This window comes from Thermobia domestica, chromosome 7 (genome assembly GCF_964235325.1).
Source record: "Thermobia domestica chromosome 7, izTheDome1.hap1.1, whole genome shotgun sequence".
Taxonomy (NCBI): Eukaryota; Metazoa; Arthropoda; class Insecta; order Zygentoma; family Lepismatidae; genus Thermobia; species Thermobia domestica.
The window spans coordinates 190,967,299-190,986,631 of record NC_137460.1 but is presented as its reverse complement, the minus strand read 5'-3'; the positions used below and the strand labels follow the sequence as shown (position 1 = coordinate 190,986,631).

Sequence of the window (19,333 nt, the reverse complement as noted above, 5' to 3'; positions counted from 1 at the left end):
CTTGAGCGTAGAATGGAGAAGATTGGCAATATATCAAAGTTTGATTGGGGTCAGATAGTGATTGGCACAGGCTGGACACAGGCATCTAGGACGCAGCGCGATTTGTGGTGTATTCACGACTTGCCATGGTTAATTCTTCGAAAGGCGAGAAAAAGTTCAAACTAGCACCAAACCACAAAACATGTAGCCACACCTCACTAAAGGTATCGGATCTCGTAGACTGTCGAGGTGGATACAACAGCATAGGGCACAAATTGTGGCACAATTAACAGCAGACAAAGTACGACTGAGAATGAGCACACAGTTCACCGTACACTCAGTAAATATAAGCCTCGGCAAGAGACGTCCCACATGTGTACCAGTGTACTAATATTAACCGCATAGTATCATCAATAACGGCTGGAATGAGCACGTGCCCACAGTGACTGGACCGAAGAGCAATGGCAGAATGTTGCATGGTCCGTTTCATCACGATATTGCCTCCATTATATCACTGACCGCATCACAGTCCGTCGTCTTTCAGAAGAAGAGTTACTTGAAGCGTGCACAGCAGGATGCCACATGCAGTGGTGGTGGGTTCTTTATTGTTTGAGGAACCATCACATAAGTCATTCATAGAGCCAGTACTGTGTGCAGAGGGTGCGATGACGGTTCCCAGCTGTCGGTAGGCCATTCTTGGTCACAACCATTCATGTCGTGTGTATATCCAACCGGAATAACACCCTCCGGCAACGTTGTGTTATAGTGGTTCGAGGAACACAGTAGTTAATTTCAATTACTGAAATGCAGGGTTGGCAAAAACTATGGATTTTATTAAAAAAACAAAAAAAGTTTTTTTTAGTTCAAAACCGGCTTTTTTTGTTTTAAATAATTTGCTCTGTGTATTTATATCACATATGGACAGAAATAAGTGTTTCGCCTTAGTATTATTATGCAACAATCGGGTTATACTGGAAGAGGTCAAGTAAGCTTAAAGCGGAATCCAAATTGTTTCTCGGCTTACATTCGAGAAAAATTGTCCTCCATTTGATCTCAAAACCGGTACTAATTGGCCACAAATGTGATACATCTGCCGACTCATTCACGAAGGACTCCTGATAAAAATATGTTGTACTGATCTTTACATACTTGTTAATATAATTGTCACGAGTAATTTCAGAAGGACAAAAAGATAAACAGTTGCAGAAGTGAAGCCATTATATAGAATTACATATGGACAATTTCAAAATACTGCAGAGTACAGAAGAACTAATCTAGCCCAAGTTAGTTCACTGACTTTTATTAATCAAAGTTAAAGAAACACGATGACTTAAGGATGGTTTAAAGGGACAAGTTTTGCCGATGGATGTCACTAGTCTTTGTATATCTCATGTATTTTTTACCTTTCACGAAAATTCACGATTTCTCTTACAGATTTCAATCTAGAGACGCCAGATTTTTAGAGAAGGAACTTCATAACTTATCAAAGGCAACAATCTGTGCCGATTTTTTATTTAGAATTTTCTTAATTCTTTTAAGATATCAATTTAATACGAATATTATGCGGGAGTGAAACGTGATAGCCCACAACTATGTGCTCATCAAAATTTTACGAACACTTTTCGTTTCTTTGGTTTAAACCAACCAATCCTGCTGAAATGGTCCCCAAACTTACCAGATCTTAGTCCAAGTCAACATATTTGGGATGTCACTGAACATCAGATCCAAGCTGAACGAACCTCTTCGCGAATTTAGAGGAATCGAATGACGTGTGTGTGTGCAGAATTTTAGTGTGTCTCCAGTCGGCTACCAACGTTTCACTGCTTCCGCGTCAAACTGCAATGCTGCTGTCCTAATGTTATAGCTGCTCAGTGTATATATTAGTGAATGAATGATTATTATTTAATGGATGGGGCTCCAGCAGCGAGGTTATTTGTCCCCGTCATGTCTATATAAGTGAAAATGTATTTACAGAATGTCTATCATAATTTAGAATTCCTAATTCGTAATTTTCTCCCGGACTAATTATCAAATTTCATGCTTGTACAACATCATTCGATAATTCATTAATTATTACAATGATTAACCCATTTACTTTGAATCGGTTGGAAACTATATTTTAAAAGAAGTCAGAGAATATGGATCAACAAGTCAAAAATCTATCTATTAAAATGCTACAATAGCAATTAAAAGCGCCTGAGCTCCAACCTATAACTTTGGCTTTCAAATCTTTCATTTACGGTTATGTGTGATTTCACATTTAACAGACAAACATTTTGAGTATTTGTACTTTAAATAGTCTAAATTAGTTAACTATATCTTTTTCATAAAGTTTATGACATAAAATTATTGTTCAAAGCCTTTGTATTGTAATAAGTCTTCTCTAAAATCAATGCATGAGAATTGTGCTTCCATCTCCCGAGTTCTTTTAAACTATGTGTATACTAGCAGCGTTCACCCCGCTTCGCTGCGGTCACCCCGGAACGCAATAAACTTTGTTACTTAGATAATTTTTACTTTTTCGCTTTCAAGTGATATGATAAAAACCATAGAAGATTGCAGTAAATGTTAACATTATATCGCCTGTCATTTATGTTAACCCGCCCCGCTTCGCTGCGGTCACCCCCGAACGCAATAAACTTTGTTACTTAGATAATTTTTACTTTTTCGCTTTCAAGTGATATGATAAAAAACATTATAACGCCTGTCATTTATGTTAACCCGCCGAGTGACACGGTCATGCGGGTTGCATATACATACGTTTATTTTTATACCTATGATGAACTAACAAAGGATTTGTACGTAATGGACACCTGAATGGTCAATTATCTCAAGACACTGGTAATTGAAAATTAAAGTGATATGATAAAAACCATCTAGGGTCCAAATCCTAATAACCCCCCAAAAATAAAAGAAATTGGTTCAGCCGTATTAGCGTGATGAGCGGACAAAGGATTTGTACGTTCTCTTTTATATATATAGATAGATGTTTGTGGTCAATCCTTTCGACAATGAGATCTCGGAAACTACAGGCTCTAGAAATATGACGTTTTCACTGATCGATTGGAAATTTTGCGTAGATTGTCCAGTTCTAATTGAATATTAAAAAAAAAAAAGCCATTATTTCTTTATTACATTTTTTTAAGGGTCCACTGGAAGCGTTGAAATTAAAAAAAAAAAAAAAAACAACTAAAGCATCATACCCTATGCGTTATACATTCCAACATCACAATGTTGTATATTGCAGTTGTATATGTCTCAGGTGTTTGTTTCATGACCAAATAATAATGGAAAAGGAAGGGTAACCATTTCTCCAGTCTAAGATGAACCTTTATTTTTGGAGTGTTTTGCCCAAAGAACACCATATATAACTGACATTAAAATTAATTGTGTATGTAATGTATTTGCTTATTACATATTGCATGCAAGAAGAAAGAAAACACTGGTCATACATGAATTAGAAACTCCAACCGGAAGTGGGCTCAAATCTTGAAACGGTGCGAGATACTGAGAAAAAAATAATCGAAAAAAGTCTCCTCTTTATGATACCTCTTGGCTTTTTTTCACGATATTCGTATCTTTCACTTGTGTCTGTAAAGGGAAATGTACAGATGTTGTGAGGAATGAAAAGGAGATTTATTCTTATATGCGAATGATGCCCTGTGTAGAGAGCGCAGGTTCAGCTAGTAATGTAGTTAAAAGTCGATGAGCTCCACGCACCAATGAAATTTTTCGCCGGTCAATATTACGTATGGGTTGTAATTTCATAATTTTCGTACTTTTTATGGCCAATGTTTAGTTGAAGGTGGCCATCCGTTTTTCTTTCTCTCTTCGAAAAAAATTTTACAATTTCGCTAGTTAGGTTAGGATTAACTATTCGCATCATTGCATTTATATTCCCTTACGTGCGTTTCCGGTAAATACATATAGTCTCTGCAATTACAAAACGTACTTCTCTTCCATTCTTAAATGGGCCACAAATTACGCTTCACTTACTTCAATTCAGTTCTTCTGTAAATCTTCTATTTTGTAGTCTACCTACTTTTGGTCCCTTTCATGCCCGGCTATTGTTTAGCAATGAGGGAAGGGGGACTATTTCACGATATTCTATGTCAATTCGGTCATCTTATTTATTTATTTATTTTTTTTTTTTCATGATTTCATATGTTAAATTAGGTTTCCAACATTTAATTCAGACAGTATTGCCAAGCTAGCGTTAGCGAGTAAAGGCGAGTTCAAGTCCCGCATGACACGGTTTCTGTCTTCGTTACAAACACTTCACTTTCTTTTCTCACATAAATCACTCCCACTTACCTTTACGGTTTGTACAGGTCGCCTACGATATTTTCTTGAATAATTGAACATCGAAACAGGAATATCAACTAAGTTCCGTAAATCACCCTGTTTTTTTTATATTAATTTTGGCCCCCCATCTCTAAACAATTACCAAGCGCCCCTTTTTATTGTTATGAAATCAGAGAAGAAAAAATTTGCTTTGCAGAACGAACCTTAACATTAATCTAAACTGAACTGAAAATCTACATTAAATAGTATTTGGAAAAGAAAAAGTTATCAATAAACAAAATAAGTGGAAAATGTTCCTGTACACGTAGCAACAATATACAAAACTTAATTCTCATGTTATATTGTGCATAAACAGAAGCTTTGCTTGGTATATACAGTGAAACCTGTCTTCAGCGGAATCGAGCGGGACTCGCAAAAATTTCCGTTAAAGACAGGTTTCCGCTTAATGGAGATAGACCTTTCCGTTAAAAAAAATATATATGCTTATAACGAACATAATGAAAAAATATATTGATGTACGCAACTTATTCAATTACAGTACTTTTTCCTTCTACGGATTAATACCCCAAAAAACTTACAATAAGCACAAAATATGCTGTGCACACTTTCCTTTATTTTTCCCCTACTTGGCTGCGGTATACTTCAGGACACAGGAAAGCTTTCTCTGGAATTTTGAAAGTCCTCTGAACTCTTTCCTCCTTGTTTTCACGACACGTGATGGAGATATATAACTTCTGCTTTACCTCAATTCCTTTTTTCCAGAACTTTGTTTTGTCAGTTTTCTTCTCATTTTTGTTGACTGTCGCTAGTTGCTACACAAGCGGAACAGAAGTACGCCTACAAAGAAGACTGCCAGCTGACATGCTACGTAGGACTAGCGAAAAATTGTGGGAGCTGAATATGAGTAGTGATTGACGAAGGTCAACACTGCCCATAAAGATTTAACAAAAGAACGAAGTATTTATCGCAGGTTTACCCTCTCACAGGATATTTAAAAATTTTCTAAACGATGTAGTCTGAAACTCCGAATTTTCCGTTAATGGTTTAATTTGCTTTCCGTTGTCCGCATAACACAGTTTCCGCTTAATGAAGGGACTTTTACGTGTCTTTTACTCCAAAATCCATGGGACCATGAAATATTTCCCTTTAAGACAGTTTTCCGTTTAATAAAGGGTCCGTTGAAGGCAGGTTTTACTGTAATTAAACACAAACTATTTGCTGAGCTGATAGTATCTGTTGAAGCCGAAGTGTCAGTTGACGCAATTGTCGAATGTATGTAGTTTTTTGGTGTGAATGTATTGTTTTGCTCAGCAAATAGTTTCTTTGTGTCTAATTCTCTTAATTTGACATTGTTCGTATATAATGAGCAATTAATATTACTACGTTGAAAGAATTTTAAGTTCCTCTAGAAAATGAAATATCATAATGTCTCTGTAATAATTACAATTTCCAGACTTTCCCCAAATGACAAGTTATACAAGGTGCAATTGTATTTGGCATTTTACAATTTGAAATTATGTGCTCTTCCATATGGGCAAAATTAGACTCACTCGATGTGTGGCTACAAGACATTAGGAGCGAGCGTTAATTGCCTTGTACAGTCCGATATAGCCTATATACACAAAAGTGAGACTTAAGTTTAGTGGTCTTGTACTTCGTAGCGTAATGTAACGCTATTATCTAATATCTAAATAATTCAATAAACGAAAAAAGTTTACGAAATACCCGACAAAGGAAAAGTTTTGATAGGAAAAAATAGTTATCGTATACTATAAAGGTTTTCTTTTGACTACAGCCTACAAAGGTTGTAAACCTAAATTTTAGATATTGGTAAGCACGTGAAGTATAACCAACGTAGTAACAATATCAACGAAACTTTCGTAATTTCGTTGCGGAAAGAAACTTATTAATTGATAAAATAAACAGACACTACAAACTGAGAACTACCTCCATACAAAAGAAAATGTATTTGAGCTATGAAGCAGATTCTTACTTCATTCCAGTCAATACACCCCTAACGCTAGCATTGAACGCTACCATTACCTACGAATATTTCATATATGCAAAATTAACTAATTAACCGATCGAAGTTCTACGCCAGTAGCGATCCCATTAGTCGTGATCGGCGTCTATACGACCTGCATTTCGGCATTTTCCGGAACCCGAGTCACCTCATTGGAAAAAGAACCATAGCATAGCACAGCGTACCTATGGCCAGATTAACCTTCTATCGATTAAAATGGCATCTTTACACATACTAATTGGAAGTTCATTTACAAGTCAAAGTAGAGATTATGCACATATGTATTATATTACAGGCTAGTTTGCAGATCTACAAATAAGATGTGGTATAAATGAACTCTACAAGCATTACCCCAATTTGTCAAGTGCTTGCGTTGCTGCCGAATATGGCTCACTTCATACAAAGGACTAATTACTGTGGCGGTAAACGCCATTTCGTTCAGCCAAATAACTTCACTCTATGGTCACCTACATGTATGTAAAGTTGCCTAATTAGATCTTAGGAGTTACTATTGCTCATACTTACCACGAAAATATAGATAACATCTTTATAAACTTCCTATAAACACCTAGACGCTGATAAACATAACTTCACCTCTCTCTCCCCCCTTCTACGCAAGATCCCTTCCCCTGAGGTTGGCCTGTTGGCTACTCAGAGTTACCAGTCTCATCTCTAAGAAAGCACTGATCAAAAACAACAGGTTTTTTTCTCAATGCATCAAATTTGTTTTTTCAACGTTCATTATTTATATATTTCAAAACACACCAGGGGCATTCCGTACCAGTCTCCACAATATCCTGTATACAATAACGCAACGCAAAAATTGCTAACAGTCATTATCACTGCTATGCCATTTATCGCAAACAAAATTGCAAATTTTACGTTGCGTTGACGGAAACCATTTATGTAATCTGTCCGCATGAGTCTTTTTATTTGTACGGCCTTTGGAAAGTTAGCAAGGTCGCAACATAACGCAAATCCAATACCCATTTATTTTACTGCAGTGCCAACTTTCGCAAAGTAAAACAAACTTTTGCTTTGCGTTAATGCAGGCAAGTACGAAAAAAAAAAAAAAACTTCCCACAAAAGAAACAATGAATTTCACTTTTCTCTCTTTTCTTTTGTAAAACACAAGAAGATATTCATATGGAAAATCTAAAGAAAGAAACTAGTTTTTATTGCAATTTGAGATGAGAAGTCATGACTTTGTTTTCCAAAACAATATAGGGCCTACTATTCGAAACTAATCAGGAAGGAAGATTAAAATAGTGTTCTATTTCGATGAGTTTATTTATTTAATTCTCAAGCGTGAATGCTAGCAATAAGTTTTTAAACATTTTTAAAATACTTATTTACAGATTTTATTTACTGAAATTTCTGACACACTAGTCAACAAATGTTAAAGAATTAAGCTAGTAATACACTATAGAATAGATTCTAGGAAATCTCTTACTTTTTTTCCTAGTCAAAATGTCAACGTGTATGGCATCAAATTGCATGCCATTTCCTATGTTCGCAACGATACTACGAGAGTTCTCGTGTTTAGAGCGATCTCATGTTATACACGTTGAGATTTCGCGCCATTTCGGAACGAAATGTCGTAAGATTTCGATTTAAGCTATATCAGGTGAGAGAAAGTGAAAACAAATTTGTTGCTCACCGCCAGCCGTATGTGGGTGAAAGGGTAAGAACACTCGACAAAATGAAGAGTGGTGCAGGGACCGATGAGGTTTGTTTTGCTAATTTGTCTTCTGATTTTTATGCTTTTTAAAAGAGGTGTGCAATTTAACAATATAGCACCTAGTATCAATATCAGTAGGATGTGCATGTAATTACGAGTATGCCACAAAAGGGTAGGATTTCCTAAGGGATATGTCGTAACATTTTTCCTCAGACAAGTAGAAAGATATTCCCTAGGACAGGGGCGGCTTGACTATAAATGCTGCAGAGCTACAGAACTGCCAGCTATTTTATGGAATAAATATATTTTCAATTGAGTTGAATTGTGCTTAATTTAATCAAGGCAATAGCACGTAATGATGATATTTGATCTAACTGTGACCTGAAATTCTACTGCTGGATATGCTACATAGCGTAGAACTTTTAGAAACACCTTCTGAAGCTTAATAATATCGCAAGAGCTGTGCACGGATTACCCTATGCTTTAGCATTGACACCAAAATCTTCACCAGCCAGACTGTATTACGTTTCCCTTGTTTCTTAGATAGGATTTACTAGAGCTGCACTTCCAGCAGCTCAAAACTCACGAATACTTCCGAAGAAGCCGAAAACACACGACGTGATACAACTACCAGACATGAGTAAAGACACTTGTTTCATAGAATCTGGAAAGTCCTCAAAATTCTCCCTGCTGTTCTTGGCGACATTTATTAGAGATTTATGACCCCTGTTACCTAAAAATCAACGGTGCCACATCTCTCTGTTGTCCCTTCCTTTTATCTTGCATTTATTATTTCTTGAAGAAAAAATGCTGAATTTTATCAGCCGAGGGTTGTGTGGGGTGAAAATCAGTAGTGGTTAGGGCAAGACATCTTTAAGTTTGTCTGCAACACCTCTTGTTTTTGATCAAGGTGTTTAGTGTAAGTGTTGTGCGCTATTCTTTGTGCGAGTTTGTGTGTTCGGTGGGGATTATTTATGGTAAATATTGTAAGGTAAACGATATTATTAAAATGACTTCCTTAAACATTTGTTACAACAACCTTTCTCTTCATTAACTTACGAAGAAAAGCTTCAAATTAAGGAAAAAGGCAGACCTCTTCCTGATTTAACACTCGAAGTTTCGGGCAGCAGTCGTGGCAAAACTTACATTAGGCGTTTTAACAAAGATATATACAACAGAAATAACTGGATATGTGGATGTGATAACACGAATGCGCTCTTCTGTTTTCCTTGTCTTCTTTTCGGTGGGGATTATGCATGGTCAAAGGGAGGGATAAAAGATCTTGTGCATCTTACCGGAAAAATTAAGAAACATGAAAATTCGAAGCTCCACTTGAACAATCAAACAGATTTGTCGCTTTTAGGGACAATCAATATACGCTCACAACTTGATTCTGCGTACTGGGCAAGTATACAGAAACATAATGAAAATGTAATCAGGAATAGATACATCCTTCATAAAATAATAAATTGTATAAAATTTTGTGGTGCTTTTGAACTCGCAATGCGGGGCCATGACGAGGCAGAAGGTTTATCCAATCTGGGGATATTTCGTGGACTGATAGATTTCAGCGCTGATTTAGACCAAACATTAAGGGAACACTTACAGGGCTCTAGTAATTTTAAAGGAACCTCCAAAACCATTCAAAACGAGTTGTTAGATAGCATGCTATTAGTGTTCAGACAAGAAATAACACGTGAAATAGAGCAAACACGTTTTGTAGCACTTCTTTCTGACGAAACTTCAGATAGTTCATCACAATTTCAACTGGTAGTGATATTAAGATACGTGAGAGAAGGTACTCCAGTTGAACGTTTTTGGGGATTTTTATTGCCTCCAAAGCATGACAGTGAAAGCCTTGCTCAAACTATTTTGAGTGAAATCCAACCTATTATACCGTCGCACAAATTAATTGCTCAGTGCTACGATAGTGCTGCAGTTATGAGTGGTCAACATGGCGGGGTCCAAGTAAAGATTAAAGCAGAATATCCATCAGCATACTTTGTGCACTGCTATGCTCATCAGTTAAATTTAATAATGCAGCAAGCGTGTTCACAAAATACAGAGGTTAGGACATTTTTCGCTAACTTACAAGACATTCCAGCTTTTTTCTCTCATTCACCACAACGAGTTGCTGTACTGGATCGAATAGTTAAAAGAAGAGTGCCGCGGTCCGCTCCAACTCGTTGGAATTTCTATATTCGAACAGTAAATGTTGTTTTTGAATACCGAAATGAACTTATTGAGTGCATGGAAGACATTCGGAAGGAACTTATTTAACATACAGCGATAAATCAAGCCTCAGCTATTGAAAGAATGTTGCAGTGTGAAACATTTGTATTCTGGTTGACATTTTTTCATCATATTATGCCACACGTGGACATATTATTCAATCAGCTGCAAAAGAGGAAAGCTGATCCTAGTTATCTAGATAATGCCCTTAAATCATTTGAGAGCAATGTACAAAGGTTGAGAGCAAGCATTTCCGAAATACAAGAAGAAGCACAGAATTTGGCAACAACATCTGCACCTCACGAAATAAAAAGAAGACGAAGAGAAGATACAATAAATTCTCGTCGAATTGCAGCGATTGAAGTGTGTGATGTGATCATAAATACAGCGAAATCTAGGTTCCAATATACTGGTCACCTTGTCGCATCATCCCTTTTGTGTTCAGAAAACTTTCTTCAGTATGTTCAACAGTTTCCCAATGATGAATTAAGTGTAACTGTGACACAATACCCATACTTAGAGAAAGAGCGTCTTCGAACTGAGTTGGGCGTCATTTATGACCGGATTGAGTTCAGAAATATGCAAGGTCCCTTACCATTTTTAAATTTTCTGAACAAACACAATTTGTGTGACAATTTTAGGGAAACCACAAAACTTTTGGAAATTCTTTTAACTGCCCCAATGACAACAGCTGAAGCAGAACGTTGCTTCTCAAGTTTAAAAAGAGTTAAAACATTTTTGAGAAGCACAATGTGCCAGGAAAGACTCAATGCTTTGGCTGCCTTATCAATCGAGCGTGATTTCATATCCACCATACCGAACTACAATGATAGAGTAATAGAACATTTTGCACAGCAGAAGACACGTTGGATGGACTTCATTTGCAAACGATAAGGTAAGATGTCTATAATTCAGTAGTATTGATAAAATTTCTGTCTGTAGACATTACGTGAATTCGGAATTTTTATGGTATCTAAAAACAGCATGTTTCTTACGATATGGATATGGTATTTTTAAGTTTGTTGTACGCAACAGTGGTGTATTTAGGAGGGAGACATCGGGCTCACGCTCCTCCGAAATTCATAAAACTTGTCGGCATCCAAAAGGAAAAATTGAAGTGTCTATTCAATATGTTGTGTATAGCTTCTCCCGAAACAAAATCCTAAATACGCCACTGACACGCAATAATCAAAACAATAGTGTTTTGGTTGCATGATACAGTAAAGCTGTATACATATTTGTCAATATCCAATTATAATTGTCATTTATAACGATTAAGAATGCTAAAATTTTATGCTGGTTGGTGTATGCACATTTTATAATTTATTACTGCGAAGAATAAATTCAATATTCACAAAACAAATTGTGCAGAACTACCTCTAATTATGGTATCGAGCCGCTACTGCCCTAGGACTTATCTCATAATGTGTAGTATGCCTTAGCGGTAACATGGAAAGCAAATACTGCATTAGACTAATTTTATGTCCCTGATTTCAGGTTGGAAAACACTTCGTTATTTTGTTGTAATAATCTGTATTTTTCTTATTAACGTATAATTTATGTTTAAATTTGACTTGTTACAAAGACCATTCAGTAATAATTTTATATTGTTCTCTTTGATTTCTATATCTAGAGTATATAAAATAATAATATACAAACACAGTTAATCACTGATACTACTAATAAGTATAGTTATAATTTCGTAAGTTTACATTGAAACATAGTAAAAAGACACAAATGAAATGAAATCAGAAACATAAACTTGATGTTTTTCCTATTCCTTTCGTGTGGTGTGAGGTCTTCATTTTCCAGAAACCAACAGTAATCTCTCATTATTCCTGAAGTCCATTTTTTTTCTGGTAGAATTCTTCCATCATTCTAATACACCGGTTAAATCTCTCTCTCCTTATTCATCACAGACGTTGCCTAAGTTTCCTAGGAAGAAGTTCAGATGCGAATGGAGAAAATGGATATTCGGTGGCATTCGACACCTCAAATATAAATGGTATTAGGAAAGTTTTGCAATAAAGTTTTATTTTAAAAATAATTTCCACCACATTCAATACATCTCTTTATCGGAAAACCAATCGTTAAACCAGACCTGCCAAGTTTCACTAGGGAGTAAGGTACACTTGTCCCAAGCTCCCAGAAGATCATCACTGAAAAAAAAAAAAAAAACTATTCTTTTCAGCTTCATTTTCACATACAGAAACAGTGCAAAGTAGCTGTGTGTGCTGGGCGAGACAGGGAGAGTACTGTCTGGGCTGTAAGGAGAGTGCTCAAGAAGTTTCAGTCCTGTAGTGGTTAAATATTCGGTGCAGGTTTCCCGCGATGAGCTAGAACATTGATATGGTGGAAGAACCAGTGTTCATTCTAGAATTTGGTCGTAGATTCTTCATAGAATCGATCACTTTAGGCAGGCACTGTTCAGTGTACCGCTAATCTGTGACTACTTTAAAAAAAAAACAAAAAAACGAAACGCTCACAATTCCACTAGATTTGAAAAATACAGCTATCATTTTCTTCTTTAGTGATTAGGATTTACTTTGTTCAGCCTTTGTCGCTACATCATCGTAGTACAACCAAGTCTCGTCACCTGTCATAATGTTGTTCACATATCGAGATTGTCTCTTATCAAACATTTTGCAGCATCTCCCAGCACCATGTCACACTAGTATCATTTGCTCTTCAATCAGACTATGCAGCACTCAGAGACAACTCTTTATCTGATTGAAGTTTCTTCTTTAAGTTTCTTCACGTGGAAATGATCATACAGAATCGAACGAATGCTGGTGCATTTAGGCCTAAGGAATCCTCAATCTGGTGGTAGGTGGTGGTAGGTCTCGCCTGTCTTCGTCAAACGTTTTCCTAACAGCAGTAATGTTTTCTTCCGTAACTGAAATTCGCGGCCTTCCCGCCCTCTCAGCGTCATCCAGAATGAAATTTCCCCTTTGGGATTATCTGGTCTACTTCTAAACTAAGTGGGAAGCTAAACTGCAAAACTCCTGGTATCGCATTTCATGATCAAGCTGCAATAGCAAGCACTTTAAAGTATCACTGCTAATAAATAACTCAGTTCATCGACTTGGCGCAGCGGTTACAGTGCAAGTATGAACATGTCTCAGCATGCACCAAAAAGCAGACTCCTGCGACACATAGTTGCGTCGTATTGCAAAACTTTTCTAATACCCTGTATTTGTATCTGCAATTTAGCTGGAAGTTCTCCACTAAAAGCTGCCACTTGTTCACCTTATACTTTCCAAGAAATCCTTTTACCAGGAACACAAAAAAATTCCTGCGAGTTAGAATATCTGGTTTAAAAATATGTATCGTTCAACATTTTTCGGATTTCAAACCCCAGGAAATTAATCTATTTAACAATATCGCTAAATATCGGAAAAAAATATTTCTTCATAGTGAAATTCATCTCCTTTCTTTTCCATTGCTTCGACGAAACTTTTCATCAGTTCCAGTTTAATCTGAAGGAAAGGCTACATTTTATTTAAGGGTCAGTCAATGCTGCTTGAGTTTGCTATTAGTTTCACCTGAAATAACTTCTGTCCTTTATAGCCAATATTTTATTTAGTACTGTTTCTCTGTTTCTCTGCTGTCCTACAAACAAACAAACAAACAAAACAGCAGTTATTCGTGAATCTTCCTTGGAGAGCAAGAGTAGTATTGGCCCCACCCTATCGAAGTTTGGACTTTGACCCCGATCTTTATGACGCTATAGGTCAAAGGTCAATGACCTTGGCCCGGGGTCAATAACCTAGGGGTACCTAGGACACCCCCTCTAAATTTTGGCAGAGGTACCATGGCCCACCCCTAAATTTTGGCAGGGGTACATAAGACCACCCCCTTAAATTTTGGAAATTGCCAAACTTAAAAATTTGGTATGGTAGCCTAGGACCACAGTATGTACCTCTATTAGTATTGGGTGTCTATGTCGTTTCCTTTTATGGGTAAAAAATTGCCAAAAATTCAAATTTCGGGGGGTTTTGACCTAATTTATCCCCTTTGATGAGGTGTTATTACTTTATATAGTTATATGGGCGTATACAGGGGTTCATTCCCTTTCATAAGACATGGGTATATTAATGCACCCCTTGAAAAATTTGGGAGGGGAACCTTGGCCCACCCCTTAAATTTTGGAAATTGATCAATTTAAACATTGGGTATTATAGTACAGGACCCTAATATGTATTATGATAAATTTGGGTGGTCCACCTCATTCCCTTTTAGGAGTACAAAATTGCCAAAAATATAAACGTAAGCAATACGTTGTACCACCTGTTTGGTTTTCGACCTAATTTATCTGCTTGGATGAGGTCCTATTACCTTATATAGTTATATGGGCGTATACAGGGGTCCATTACCTATCATAAGACATAGGTACATTTGTGCATCCCTTTAAATTTTTGGGAGGGGTACCTTGGCCCACCCCTTTAATTTTGGAAATTGCCCAATTTAAACATTTTGTATTATAGTATAGGACCCTAATATAGATCACTATAAATTTGGGTGGTTCACTTCGTTTCCTTTTAGGAGTACAAAAAATTGCCAAATTTTAGTACAACCACGTGTTTGGTTTTTTCGGTCCATTTTATCCCCTTTGATGAGATCCTACTACCTTATATGATTACAGGGTCTATTTCCTATCATAAGACATGGGTATATTGTTGCACCCTTCTTAAAATTTGGCAAAAGGTACACCCCTTCAATTTTTGGAAATTGTCCAATTTAAGCATAGGACAGGACCTCAATATGTTTCGGTGGTCCTATTGCCAATTCTTTTAGTACAACCACGTGTTCGGTTATTGACTCAATTTATCCTATTTGATAAGGTTATAAGGTATGGACAGGTATCCCCTTTCAATTTGGTAGGACCCTTCGGGTGTAGTACGGTCACGTGATCGATGATTTGGTTTTGATGCGCGACGAGGTCCCTGGTCAATGTTCTCTAGGAATTAGGTGGAAACTTTGCCCAGGGTTCTCTCTTATTTCGCACAGTTCTTTAGGAGAATCTGATAACTTTGTATGTATCATATTGATGGAATGAACAATAAAAACACATAGATAAGCATAAATTGTATTTTATTCATTTTTCTGGTTTCTTCTTTTTCTTTCTTGTTACACTAAGGTATTGACAATGTTTGTATATTGAGCTGGGTTTCTTCATTAGACCTCCTCCTCTTCTTGATTGTAATGATTTGTTTTCATGTTTTGCAGCATAGCACCCGTTTGCAAAGCTTCGTATTGTGAATTCTGTAAAAAGAACGAGGAAAAAGATGATTAGTATAGAAATAGATGATGATAAAACAAATACACTTACAATGATAAATATGATAAAATTACCTGGAAGGTATATTGCAATAGTATACGATCATTAACTGTGGGTACTGTTGTGAACAAGTATTGAATTTCACGCAGAGATTTTTCTTGGGCTTTACAGCACAAATAAAATAAGCATAATAGCCACATACGGATGAACCAAGAATTTGCATTTGGCTATTATTATATTTATAATACATACAATGAAGTTTTAAGAATGCAACATGTTGTGGTACATAAGGAGGAAGGCCATAGCTGTCAAAATATTCTCCAACACTGCGATTATCAATATAAATTGCAATCCAATGGCTTCCTAGTTTTGTGGATGGATCTGTATTTACAATGATTGCCAGAGGAAGAGAAATCCGTGAGGGCAACTCATCGCTTGCAAATACCCCGGTAAAATGATTTCTGAATAATGGACTACCTTTTAAAGCACAAGCTAATTGTAATGTATTCAACATCGTGAATGGAAATGATACATAACGTATACGTACCTTGGAATTTAAAAGTCCAGGATAATGTTGCGCTGGTGGTCGATCTCTAGGAGTGAGGAAAACTCTCCATACACAATACAGTTTGCAGGTTCTGCTAATTTCTCTTGGAAATGAAGTTCCAATCGGATGGCTCCGTGTCGTTGTAAATTCCAATAGTGACAATCTCCAGCAGAAGAATCGGGAGTGAGATCAAATACGAACAGTGTATATCCATTCTTGTAGTCGGCTCTTGAAATTGTATTTCCAGTATTGGTAAAATGTATGCCAGAGCCTGAGAACAATGTGTGGTACGATGAAATGTAGAGATTTTCTTCAAAGTTGGGTTGCAATGATTTTGAAGGTACAGCTTTTCCATCCACGTACAATGTAAAGAAATTAATGTTTAGATGTTGAAATTCAAATGGATTGCTGGTAATAGTTCCACTGGATGCTTCATTCGATGTAAATCCTACAATAATACGATTTCGCAATGTTCCCATAAACAGGTTATCAATAGTTTTGGATTGTATATCCTTCGGGATGGTAAATGATTTCATTTGAACTCTTGTCAGAGGATACTTTGCCGGTGTAGATTGTAAAATTTTATTGTGTGCCAATTTGACACTAGGGCTGATGCTGACTTTTTTCACCTGCAACGATGCATCTAGAATATTGATTTTTGCATTGATACCACTTTCACTGGCCATAAGACAAAAGTTTGGTTTTGCAGGAATAAGTTTCACACGTAATTCCCCCCCATGAATTAAAAATTTATCTTGATTAAAAATGTCACAATGAAGATGTCCAATCATATCGAATTTCATACTTTGTTTTGTCAGTTCATAGCGTTGTTGAAATCCTTTGTTCTCCCTGGTGGTTGCGTTCATATGACCAGCCGTATCTTGAAACCACATTGCTGTTTGTAAAAGTGTATTTTTAGCTCCATCACTATAATTGAGCAGTTTTTCCAGGTACGAACGATACGGATGATTATGTGACGGAAATGAAATCAGTTTATTGTTCAAGTAGATTTGTACTTCACTAAACATAGCATTTAGAAAATCATTGACAGGTGCAATTGCTTTATCCTTTTCGGTGAAGGAGGAACCATCTGGTTTCACAATTTGTGCTTGGATGTATAATAAGGTTTGTGGCAAATCAATATATTCATCACTGCTACCATCACTACAAATTCTATTGGTGAATTTTCAGCTATTGAACTAATTGGTTTGTAGCCAAAAATACGATTGTCTAGAACACTGGTTTGCGTGGGTAACGTTGAAAAAATGTCCAATTCACTTTTTACACATTCACAGGATTGATGATGTAAAAGCCATCTTTGAATTAATAAAAAATATCTGGTGACGATGCCAATGATTTCTTCTTCTTATATGATAATTTACGTCTCTTCGTAGGATTGATGGTGTTGTTGATCGTTGGAAGGTCAATCTCAAACTGAGAACAGTCATCCCATTTTCGTTTATGATATCCACTTCCCAGCATAGTTTTCAACTTATTTTTAGCTTTTTCTTGTAAATTTGTTTCTGCCTCTTGCATACGTTGATGAAACGATTCTTCCAGCGGTTGATTCGAGATCACAACATCATTAATCATATTGGCACCTGATTTTAATAATTCTTTCCCACAGTTTTAGCTCCTTGCTTCACAAGTGGTAACACTGAACGAAATAAACTACCAAGGAAACTTCCAATGCCATGTCCTGCTTGATAGGGACTTCCCACATAGACGTTGCCGATACCGGACAACACTTGTTTTTGATTGTATTGCAAATACGGATCAGTCATGACGACGACGACGGAAATGTAATTTTGTACACACCGTTTCAAAGGTGAATGGCATACGATGACCTGTGCTATCCCTTATATCGATTTGTATTTGCTCAAAATTCATTTTTTCCACCGGAACATAATGTGCAGGATGAAAGATTTGTACTGCATGACTTCCAAAAGTATGATTCACAGGATCCATGTTGACAATTCGTAGCAAGGGTACCATTGTATCTCCAACAATGACAGATTCAATAATGTCACAGTAGACGTACATTTGTGATGGTAAGCCTAATCATACATCCGGTGTATATTGTCCCTTTTCCATATCTTTTAAATCACTTTTCGGTTCAAATCCAAGTATTAAACTAACACTTGGTGAGATTTGTACAGAAGTATGGATTTCCTTATTGGGATGTCTTATGAGGCATATATTATTAGTTGCGTCATGAGATATAAATAAATTAGTTTCTTTATGATGTATATTAATTGCATGAATAAGATCCTGTATATTGTTATAATAGCGTACAGGGATCGTTACAAACTTCCACGGTTCTTGATCACTACTACTTGACGATTTGTAATATATTTTATTGTTTTTACTGTTAATGTTCAGCAAAGAATGTGGATAATGAATCTCTACAATTGCCACATCCCATTTCTGGCGAAACTCTACACGTCGTTGTAATTTCGTAATATATGAAGTCAATGTATTTTCTGAAAAATAATCCCTGGAACTATTACTGGGAAGTGTAACGTAAAAATCTTGATCAGGTTCCATTCTTCTTCTTCTTCTTCTTCAATGAAGTTGCAGGAATCCACGAATTGAATGAGGAAGGATATCCTTTCCACTGGACGAGATACTCCTTTCTGCGACTTTTTGTTCTTGTACGTAATATTTTATCGATGAGGAACGTCGAAGGGAGCGACACTGGTTGTAATTCTTCTCTGTAGAAAACACCATCGATGAGTTGATGATTTAAATCCTCTAGTCGATACACTGGTGGGTTTCTTGGTACAATGGCTTTTACTCTAAATATTTCCCAAGTGCAGTTCTCAAGGTAACCCTTGTCAAAGATACGTTTTGTTTTACTTATACGAACAGTATCACCAACAGATAAATCCGTATCTTGTTTTGAACGTTGTAGCTTTTTGTCGTATAAGTTATGCCACACCTCCAGTAAATTGTCCTGAGAAACGTTTGCAGGTGCCATTTTAATACTGGAATGCCGACTTTCATTGTATGCTTTTACAAGTAAAGGCAATACTTTGATGTAATTGTATGTTTGATATTTGGTAAAGTATTTCCACATACGATGTTTCAATGTCTGATTAAATCTTTCTGCGATGCTGGCTTTAATATCTGGATCCTTTGTTGTAACATGTTGCACGTTGTGTTTCCTGAGAAACTTTTGTAGTATCTTGTTGGTAAATTCAGTTCCTTGATCACTCCGTAGCATAATTGGTTTCCTGTCCTGGAAAATCATTTCAAATGCATTCACTATATCCTCGGAACTTT

At 36.5% G+C, this 19,333-nt stretch overlaps 2 protein-coding genes across 3 annotated transcripts in view; one reads left to right on the top strand and one right to left on the bottom strand.

The window, feature by feature from the left end:
* LOC145690623 (uncharacterized) overlaps positions 1–6,989 on the bottom strand; it is a 173,406-nt gene extending 166,417 nt beyond the window's left edge. The window contains exon 1 of one of the 2 annotated variants that reach the window (XM_081765689.1): positions 6,833–6,989. The gene's annotated coding sequence lies outside the window, so the exon portion shown is untranslated. The other variant, XM_081765690.1, reaches the window with a different exon arrangement.
* Positions 6,990–9,491: 2,502 nt separating this feature from the next.
* Positions 9,492–10,268, top strand: LOC145689453 (zinc finger MYM-type protein 1-like). Its single transcript, XM_081763614.1, has one exon. It carries the CDS (start codon positions 9,492–9,494, stop codon positions 10,266–10,268), a length of 777 nt encoding a protein of 258 aa, XP_081619740.1.
* The last annotated feature ends 9,065 nt before the right edge of the window (positions 10,269–19,333 follow it).